Source organism: Talpa occidentalis, unplaced genomic scaffold, assembly GCF_014898055.3.
Source record: "Talpa occidentalis isolate TD23 unplaced genomic scaffold, MPIMG_talOcc4v2.1 talOcc4.6, whole genome shotgun sequence".
NCBI lineage: Eukaryota > Metazoa > Chordata > Mammalia > Eulipotyphla > Talpidae > Talpa > Talpa occidentalis.
This window is the reverse complement of record NW_023604972.1, coordinates 97571789-97582791: the sequence shown is the minus strand read 5'-3', so window position 1 is coordinate 97582791 and position 11003 is coordinate 97571789. Positions and strand designations below refer to the sequence as shown.

General features: G+C 41.1%; 1 protein-coding gene across 2 annotated transcripts in view; it reads left to right on the top strand.

Moving 5' to 3' along the window:
* Nucleotides 1–649: 649 nt before the first annotated feature.
* The window catches only part of EDIL3 (EGF like repeats and discoidin domains 3), a 382865-nt gene continuing 372511 nt past the window's right edge, over nucleotides 650–11003 (top strand). For both annotated transcript variants that reach the window (XM_054688093.1, XM_054688092.1), the window contains exon 1: nucleotides 650–996. In XM_054688093.1, coding sequence (XP_054544068.1) covers nucleotides 930–996 — 67 coding nt within the window. In that variant the 5' untranslated portion in view covers nucleotides 650–929. The remainder of the gene's footprint in view (nucleotides 997–11003) is intronic.

The window sequence follows — 11003 nt, the reverse complement described above, 5'->3', positions numbered from 1 at the left end:
CTCTTAACTTCTTTCCCTGGCTATCCTGAAAACGGGACTTTGGGGGAAATCCTTAACGTGGTTAATTATAAAGTCAGCGTGGAATCCAAGAGCATCTCAGCCCCCAGCGGTGTTTCCTTCCCATGACCCAGAGTCCCAAGCATGTGTGCAGAAGGCACAGGTTAAGTAGGAACTTCAGAGGTAGTGGCAGGTGTCAGGGTGTGGCGGTAGTTGTCTCCCTTTTTCCTTCCAGCAGAAGGAGCCAGGAGAGAGAGAGAGAAGGAGAGAGGGGGGGAGAGGGGAGAGAGAGAGAGAGAGAGAGAGAGAGAGAGAGAGAGAGAGAGAGAGAGAGAGAGAGAGAGAAGGGGGGAGAGAGGGGGAGGGGGGAGAAAATTAGACGGAGGGCGGAGGGGGGCGGGCAGGCGCCCGGGGAGCGCGCCCGCGAGGCTGGGCTCACACGCACGCCGCCTCTGTTTGTACACAGTGAGCTCTCGACAGCCGGCTCGCTCCCCGCTGCTCACGCTTCATTGTTCTCCAAGTCAGAAACCCCGCAGCCGCGGCGGTGAGAGCGGCCAGAAAGCGCGCACCGTCTGCGGGTCCGCCCGCGCGGGTGACTCGGAGACGCCGCCGAAGCCCGCGCCCCGCCCCGCCCGCCGCGCCCCGGCCAGGACCCACCCGCAGCGGAGGCTGAGCCCGCGGGAGGCTGCCCCAGCCAGCCCACCTTCTTGCGCCCGAGCGTAGGCAAAAGGCGAAGAAAGATCCCTCCTGCCGGTCACCACTCTTTCTCGCCCTCTCCAAGATTTTGTTGAAGGAAGCGCTGCGGGAAGAAGACATCTTCTTGAATGCTCTGCTAGGGGCGAGGTCTGCCGCTGCCCTGCGGTGCCAGCTCAGCGACACTGCCCCCCGCTACGACCCCTGACCAGTCGGGGTCACGTCCTGGAGACGGGATCATGAAGCACTCCGTGGCCGCTTGGCTCTTGGTCTGGCTCAGCCTGGGGATCCCCCAGTTCTGCAAAGGTGAGGCGCAGGGCCGGGCTGCTAGGTGCGGGACAGGCGGGAAGTCCCGTGGGAACGCCGCAGCGCGGGGCTGGCCGCGGTTCCCCCGGCGCGCCTGGAACGGCTTGCGCCGCGGGCGGCGCGGAGGAAGCGGCGCGCCTGGGAAAAGTGCTCGCAAAGTCGGCGCAGTGCGCAGGGTTGAGCCGGGGAGAGGGTGAGGGGTTGTGGGGGAGGTGGGGGAGCGACTGGGACAGAGGGGAGAAGAGAGGGAACTGAGGTTTGGGGAACCAGAGATTTCGGGGCTCACTTGGCCACCGCGTAGCCGCGCGAACCCTCCCGAGCTTGGCCGGCCGGGTTGGGTACCGGCGCCGGAGTGGGTGGGGTTGGGGGGGAGTATTCAGGGGGCCTGGAGCTGGAGAAACCAGCTAGCCCTGGGCATCAGCCAGTTGAAAAGAGAAGCTGGAGAGCTGCCGGGTGGGTTGCCCCCGGGGTGCGGTGCTCTGGCGCCAGCGGGGCTGAGCGGTTCGAACACCCTAACCCGGCGCTGGGAGTTTTGGCCGCGTCGAGGTGCAGACGGGTCTGACGAGCCAGTTCCGTTTTCACCCGCCTCCCCGACCTGGACGCGCTGGAGCGATTACAGAAAAGCCCCAGGAAACCCCATCCTCCGCCCCTTCTCTAACCCCTTGAGTTTTGCACTGCACTCCCTCTGGGTACGAGCTTAACTCTTGGTACTAGAGATTCGTGCGGTGAGAGACAGCCCTCGCGCCCCCGCCCAGGAGCGAAAAAGTTGGGAGAGCTGGTCTGGTCGTGCTTCCCATGACTTGCATGAAATAAACCAGCCTGCAAAAATAAAACAGGAATCCTGGAGCTTCTGCCGAGTTGTGTAGACGACCTCCAGTTCCTTTGCGGGGGTGGCTTGTTAATACCAACCTAGTCTTGATCTCACTGCTTCGTGGTTGGGGCTGAAGTTGGCGCCGCGAAAGGGCAGGGGGAGAGACAAGGGATCTTGGGAGGCCGCGCGAGGTGGACCCGTGCCCCTTCTTCACTCCCGAATACTGGAGGCCCCTTTTAAGGGGTCCTCTGGTAATAAAACCCTCCGCAGGCTGCTTCAAGTGGAGAGCTGAGTGCAATACAGGGTTTAAAATGCTGTGCCTTTAAAAGGGGTAGTTGCATTAAAAATGTATTGACACGAATCCATTTGAGATGAAAAACTGTAGGAATAGTCTGCACCATCCATCCATAGGCAATTGTGTACCGATGGGCTACTGTTTGTGCAAGAAGCCGGGCATTCCTGGCCAGATGCCCTCATTGCTCTGCCAGTAGCGATCCATGGCCGCACCTTTCCTTGGTTTCCCTCCCTCCCTCCCCCAGAATGTGGCTATTTTCCCCAGCAAGTAGGCGTGTGTGTAGGTGTGCGCCTCGCCAGCCTTTACTAAGTGTCCTTTCAGTTATCCGGCAGAGGCAGCCACTCCAGTGAAGGTTAAGGAATGGTAACCGCTCTGAATTTGCTCGGCCGCGTGCCCCCAGCGATATGAACTAGCCTGTACACCCATCACGGCTATTTTTCCTTTTCTTGCTTTTCTTTTTTCCTTCACCTCCCCTCCCCCCCCCCCCAGACTGGATCCCTTCTGCACTTTAATTTCTTATCAGGAAGAGGAAGAGGAGAGCTGCAGGCACTCCCCTTTTGCTTTCCCCGCCTCCGTTCCCACCCCAAACACGAAAACACACATTCATCCACTCGCACGCACCTAGGCGCTGCCACCGTCGGCCCCTGCGCTAAGGTGGAGGGCGGCCGGGCTAAGAGCGAAGAACTGCTTCTAGCTTGCGTGACCGCGGTTGCGGGAGCTCAGGGACATGGTGAGCTCTGGCTCACTGCAGCCAGGATCTCTGTCTGGTAAAGATACCCACCCCCAGGGCACAGCTTACTCCGCCAGACAGACGAACCAACCTCTCAGCTGTTGCCTGGGCTCTCCATTCTGGCTCCTAGACAATGCTCCAGCAGCTGTGCACTCCCTATTCTTCTTCAGATTTCTCCCTTTTTCTTTCTTTCTTTCTTTCTTTTTTTTTTTCCAGCCAGCTTGTGCGAGAGAAAAAGGGGGCATTAGAAAAGAAATGGACCTTTTCCCGTTATCTCTTTTTGTTAAACTAGCACCTTTCTAATTTATTCTCCATCGGTCCTGCAGAAGGCGGAGTGCATCTTGTGCGACAGCTCCAGACAATTAAACTTTTAGCAAACTTATTGAAACCAGTGTCAACACGGAGAATTTCCCAGGCACCACCCCTCTCCAACATCATTTAGCTATGTACGCCTTTTAGAAATTGGTGTTTCCCTACGTGGGTTGTTATTTATGTGCATTAATGCTCGGAATTAGATAAGGATCTGTAATTCTTTTCATTAGTAGTTTTTATTTTAAAATTAAACCAATGGATCAGTCAGATTGAATATTTTATTAACTCTTAAATTATTCATCATTATGGGTTGCTCTAAAAAATCCAATAACATGCATACAGTTGCAGCAAGCACGTGACATCTTATGCAATCTGTCCCTGTGCCTGCAGTTTGTGCCTGAAGTCTTTAAGCAAATGGCACTGTCTAAAAATGTCTAGACATGTCCCAAATACTATGAATCATTGGCATTTGCATTTACTTTTTTAATCAGTGGTGTGTTTTAGTTAATTCTACATGAGTATAAATTATCTGAATAATCACTCAAGATAGCAGTACTGTACTTCTATGATTAGTATAGCAATATTTATACTGAAATGCAATTCTTGTATTTTAAAAAGTATTATCTATTAGTGTCATTACCTAATTTACATGACCATTATTTTTATACTTTAAAAATAAATGCTAACTTCAGGTAGGTTCCAGAGGAAACTTTTTAAAAATAATTTTGAGATATCAAAAAAAATCAGTTGGCAAAGATAAAGTATCTTGCTGACAGGTTGGCACTAGTACCAAATATTGGCCATACCGTACGCTGTCATGGTACAACACACATGTTTTTTTGCCCTCTGATCGTGTAAAAGTTTTTCTGATATTTTGGAAATGTTTCCTTAGAATTGGAATGTATTTTGGTTTAAATTTACATGGTTTGGGGAAAGACTATAATAAAAATGAATGGTTAAAAAACTGAAATGGTCTATTCTTCTTTCTGAGGTCCTGAAGTTCCAAAGACCTTCATAACTAGACAAATGTATTTCACGTCTGACTCTTCTCTAATTTAAACTCTTGTGTTTTCCTCAAATATCTTAACATCAGTGTTTATAATGACATGTATTCAGGATCTAGGATATTTTTGATAAATACTTTAATAAGTCATCTTTTATCTTTAGATAAAGTATGATTTTCCTTCTCATAGAATTATAGCAATATAGAGTAAAGAAATAACACATACATAACTTAAACAAAATAGGTTGATTACTCAAAACCATTATGAAATACAAGTTTGATACTTCTGGTAGACTAGCAGTTCAAACTCTTAATTTCACAGATGTTAAGAGAATTTTTTTTTTATCTTTGGTACGGTAATAAATTATTTCAAAACTTTTCATCTGCTAAAGTGTCTTGATTAGTGGAATGGACTATATATTATTATTTATGTACAATTGAAAAAAATCCCTACTTGATTTGTGCATCCTCTAAAGCCTCAGAAAGTAATTCTGATATGTGTTGTTTACTGAATACACTTGCAGGTGCAGTAGCTTTGAATAAGATTTATGATGCAGTAGGCTCATTATATCTTCGTCAACAAACAAATAAAACACAACACACACACACACACACACGCAGCCCCAAGAGAATACAGGTCATGGCAAAGTAATTAAAAATAAGTAGATATTGCAAAATAAATGACAAATTTTGCAAATATGTCATTAATAGCATGGCTTCTATCATAGCTAACCAATTTATTCTTCATAGAGTTGAGTATATTTCCTATGTAGTTTGCAATCTGATATTATTTCTAAAGACATAGAAAGCCAAAGTCAGAACATTCCTTTTTTTCAACACCAATCTGTGTTTTAAGGAAGATACTTAGCATTTTTTAAAGTCATAGACTATGTAATGATTTTAACATCTTTAATGTGCACTTATGCACAAAGTCCAAAAATTGCCTATTTGAAAGTGGAATAAGTATTGAAATTTTTTCTCATGGATAGATGCTATTACTAGAATGAAATACTATTAACACTTAAATTTCATGATTTACTACTTAATTGTCACTGAAAAAGTCTTTGATTTGAGGCATTGAATGGAAAGTTAGACTGGAATCAACTGTGCCCTTGCCAGCAGGTGTCAGGATAATCAATGCAGATCTTTTAAAGGAAAGATGGGAAAAATAAAAGAAGTAAACTAGTAAATGCTGATCTTCAAATTTACATAAAGTAACTTTCTACTCTGTATGAAACTGATGTCATTAGTTAGTTTTCATTGCTCTCCTGAGAAAGAGAGGGAGAGTGAGTTTTAAGGACCTTCTGCTTTTGCCAAAAGATTTTTAACTTGAAAATAGAGTTGTTTTAACTGCCACAGACAACCAAGTGCAAGTCTAGGAAGAAGCATTATTTTTTAGAGTTCTCCACAGAACCTTCCAAGGAAACACACATAAAGCTATGAGATGTTTACAGTAAAACAATTATTGCTTAAATGCTTAGTATATTTTAAAGCTTATTCCATAACAACTATAATTTTATAAGTATAAATTCCATTATATTAATTTAATGGATTCATGGATGCATCCAACTATATATTTAAATACATCTATCATATAGTAAGAGATGGGTATTTATTCTTTTCTATCAGTAAGGTAAAGTGTATGTTTCCTGAAGTCTGGATGTTTCTTAATCATATAAGTCACATGTGGCCAAAAGAGACTGAATGAAAGTATTGCCATTACCTATTTCAACCAGTTATTAATCCTTATATATGTTCCAGTTTGTGTACCAATAGCAGTCAGTGATTTTAATTTTATATTATTTATTTGTTTTTAATTAATCCATAATAACATCTACTTGCAAATGTGTTCTAGCATATGCTTATATACTCTTGAAAAACATGCTACACATGCACCATTATATCCTTTCTACAAGTTCTCTCAGTTTTGTGCACAGTCTCTGACATTGTACTAGTCTACCTCCATTTCTATGTTAGTCTTTTCCTAAAATAAAAATGAAAATTCTCTCTCCTCTCCCATCTCCTTCTCTCATCTCCTAGTTCCCCATTCACTGCACCCCCACACCCACCCCACCATTTTCTTTCTGGATAGCAACTGGAGCACCTCAACCACTGTAAAATTACATCATCATTATTAAAAGTAGTGAATTTCCAAAACATTGTGGAATTTGCAATTTATTGTGAGGGAAAAAATGAAAATGTGATGCCTTTACTGCCAAATCCTGAGAGACATAAATGGAAATAAATTTGAATTTGAATTATGGGCACAACTGAAGATTTTATGCTTTGATTTGATCACAGTGCACTGCCTGTAACTATCAACTGAGCAATAATTTATATCCACTCAATTTGTAATGTCTCTTGCCTTGCTTGTAGCACATAGCTGAGAACCTAGGAAAAAGCATCAAAACTCCCCACCACTTAAAATTGATAATTCATTTAGGCCTTAGAGTTCACAGAAATGTCTATTTCTCTCAGTTTTCAATTCTCTGGCTCTATATAAACTGGATTTAGAAAATTAAAGGCGTATGAAATTATAGGTCAGCCTTAATCACAACAATGAAACAGGACTGTTATTCAAGAAAGAGGAGATTAAAAAAATAGTATATGCAAAAGCAATAGTACAGTGTAAAAAACTGGAGAAATTTGGGAGGGTTAGTTTGAAGACCAAAGGCATTATTGCATAAGAGAATGTTATAATAATAGATGTCAATATTGTTCTTGCATCCTATTTACAAACTCATTGTACTATGTTAAACAATTTTGGGGTACAAAAAACAGTGAAATATATGCATTCTTAAAAACAGATTTTGTCAAAACTGTTTAACCTTGGAAACTTAAGTCATAAGAACCGGGTATCAGAGGAATATACTGGTTTAAAATCTTTATTTTCCCATCATACCAGAAAAAATATTTTATATCTTTTATTGATTTTCCCCCTAAAGTAATGCATGAAGGAATTACAAAACATATGCTCAATTTTGTAGAAAAGAAGTGACCTCAGAATGCAAATAAGGTGTCCTGCAATTATGTAGTTACATTTTCAAAGAAAATGTGCTGCTGTTTTGTTTTAAAATGTGCATTATTATAGTGATAGTAGCTATGTAGGATTTGTTCAACAGAAGATTTCTAGTGTATAAAGTAGAAGAGAGGATTCAAGTACAAGCATTTAGGTGAAGGCTTTTTAAGTGCTATAGCACTTTTGAATGTGATTGTTACTATGGAGAAAAAAGATTGACTATCTTTTTTTTTTTTTTGAAGCTATATCTTAGCTTTACTTTTTCTGTTGCCTAAAATAGGTTTGTATCAAATTGATCAATTTCTTTTAAAAAATAATTTAATGTAGTGTAGCATTCTACAAATGGGAAAGTCAAGGATTTATGCTCTTGTTAGATGATGATATACTTGATTCAAAGATAATCTCTAAATGGGCTTAGCCATCATGCGTTCTTTAAAGTTTGTGCTTGGCATTTGATAAAATCATTTATTTTGGGAAGACAAAATAATCCTCTTAAGTTTCTTCTTGTACTGAGGTCAGGATGACCATTTACATTTTGCAGATATTGGAGACTTTATGAAACAGGGTAAAATAAACTCATGACTCTTGCGCAAGAAAGATTGGAACAGTGAAGTGGGCATAGAAGAGGATATTTATATTTGAAGTATATTGACAATCCTCTCCTGCAGTGTGGAGCAGAGCTCCCACCTGAAGGCATGACTCTTCTAGCTGAACTCACATATTTGGTGCCCTTCCCTCCTCTCAATTTCCTCTCCACAAGCCAATCGAACTCTAATTTTATACACTTTTTTTTCCTGTTTGTTTATTCATCATCATTTTCTTCTGATGGCTTAACTTTTGTATTGTAAACTATTTTTTTGAAATGTTGTCTATAGCAAATTACCATTTATATGCTGATATATATGTATTATTGAGATAGCATTAGTTTGAACACAGTATAGGTTTCAGGGGTACCGTTTCTCACTTTAGCAACTATATATATCACAACTCGCCCACCAACAAATATCCAGACACCATCAAATATTACCAGCCCGTCAGCCTTTCTACAAAATGTTTAATATTTTTATGCAAAGATCTTTGTATTTTATGCTTCCTACAGAGCCACAGCATAGAATCATGTCAGCAAAACAAACAACACACCTAGACAACAAAGCCAGAAACAGAAGCTCACTATGTATTAAATACAATGAAGCTATTTCTCCCTCTGCCCCCCAACATCAGTGTTCCTTGAGGAGTACCCACACATTTTAAATAACAGTAAGTGTTTTGTATTAAAAAAAATAGGTCAAAAGTAGTTTCAGGAACTTTAAAAGCTTTGTTTCTCACTTTCTTATATAACTGTTTCTTATAACCTGTGTCGCAGAATGATTCTACTTTGAAAATAGTTTTCAATGCTCCTGGAAGAGCATTGTTAAAATATTAACATACAGGAACAATGTTAAGTGCTTTCCATGTTGTCATACATCATTAGTTCAAAGAAAAGCTACATTTAAGTGATAAATTCCTTTATTAAATTCAAGGTTCTGACATTTCCAGAAAACATTGACCTAGAAACAATATTTTTTTTAAGAATCAGTCTATTTTTTTTTTTCCTTTCTTCTCTTTACTTGAGCGCAGACACCACTGTATCACTTTAAGTGTCTTACTGTGCAAGTTAACAAAAGGTTTTCATTCTGATGTTTCACTTAAGTACAGTTAATGTCTACTATTTATTGAGTGCTGCCTGTTTCAATGTTCCAATTATCATCTCTGGTCCTAGTATAATCCTGTGAGCCAACTATTTCTACTGAAGGAGACAGATAGGAAATGGGTATAGGCAGTCAGCTAGGGACAGGGTTGCCCTAGTCCCTTAGTCCGCTTATTAGTCTGATTGAGAAACAGTGCCATTAGGCCCCAAGCCCTAGATCCATTTCTCAGTCTCATTGGAGAACAGTTGTGGGCCAGGAAAATGCCCCCACTCCCACCCCAGGAAAGAGTAGAATGACCAGAACGCCAGCACCATGACACGATGCTAAAGCAACGGGCCAAAGCTAGTTTTGCAAAGGTGGACCAGGAAATGTGGGCAAACTCAGTGGACCTGGTAGCCCAGGAAACTCTCGTGGGCACAGCCAATCAGCAAGAGATAGAACTTGGAAACACACAGCAGCCAAACCCCCACTCCTTGCCCTCTGTTTTCCATATAAGCACATGCTTCTTGCCACCTCAATTGGCTGCCAACTCAGGACCCCTCTCTGTTCAGGGAGTGTTCCTGTTTTCTTCTTACTGATCAATAAATCTCTTGCTTTTCTTTGATTTAGGTAGAGATTGAATTATTTCCTTGCCAAAGACAAAACTGGGAAAGATCCTGCCTGGGGTCCATGTATTCCAGGCCTGATCCCCAAATCCACTATTATATTTACACATGAATGAGGAAAAGGAGATACAGAGGTTAGTAATTTCCCAAGATCACACAGCTACTAAATCACTTGTTAAATTTACATATAGTTTGAATGTAAAGTCTGCTCTCTTAACTACTAAACCATGCCAAGTCGGTGAATGACTTCCATATCATGGAAATATTTTGTTAACTGATTTTCTTATTTGTAAAATATAAACATCATATCAAATCACCACTTAGCCAATACATTAGAGTAAATCATACCTATTCTTATGAGACAATATTTTTCAAATTTTCAGATTTAGGTTGTTAAAATGGCATTCCTCTTTTCTTCTCACATTCAGGAATAAAGGTGGGAGTATGCTCTGGTATCACTAGTGAGAATAGTGAAAATGGGAGAAAAAAAAAACCCTTGGGGAATGATTCAAAATGCATTTTCTTAAATTACTGCCATTCAATTCTATTTCAACATGATTTGTGTAATTTATTTTGGTTTACTGGGATTCCTCTGCTTCTCTACATTGCTCCACTCACTGCTCCATTCAATAGGATGTGAAAGAGCGTGCTTTCTCTGTAATTTTCAGATACCCAATATGGGACAGAGTGATTTTAAAGGTTAACAAGGTTTTTATTTCTGCTAGTTTAATGAAGATATTTAATTTGCCTTATTTCCCATCCTTATTTTAATTTTATTTCTATGTAACCTCATTAGGAAATTTTAGCCAAACAAAAAGCACTGAATGGTCTCAAACCACATTGACTCAAAAATTATATTTTTGGTTCATTTTCACACTTATTTAAATATGGTTTTAAACTAGAATTAATTTTAAATATTTTACAAAGTAATGAAAATCACTCCATCTAATGTAAGATCATCTTTTTACTGATATCTTCTATACCATGTAAATAGCAGAAATGAACCTCCATGCTCTCTATTATATTTATTCCCTTCTAACAGTGTAAATGAAATAGTAGCTAAAATTTCCTTTTTTAAGATTTATTTATTTATCCATACAAGAGAGGGAGTACAGGCCAGAGGTATGGGAGGTTAGAAGATTCACCAGAGACAGAGTGGGGAACAGAACAGTCAGATCCACTGAAGTACACTGCTGAGGGGAGCAGCGGGCTAGGCAGAAGTCTGCTGCGCCATATAGATTGCTCCGTGGCTGGCTGGGGAATAAACTCATGCTGCAGAGGCTGCGGGCAGCTTCATAGTTTGCGTCTTAACCCCTTGCACCACTAGGAAGACCCCACTAAAATTTCTTAAGTATTTTTCATCTATATTCTAGGGAACATAAGCAGAGAAGTCATTGTTAAATCTCATTTAATGGATAAGGAAACTGAAGTTTAAAAACATGTCATACCTTATATTCAAGCAACCAGCAACACTGTTTGCACTTGACTGTACATTTCCTAGTTCCATCTTATTTTTTACTATTTCCTGCTGTACAGATTTGCTT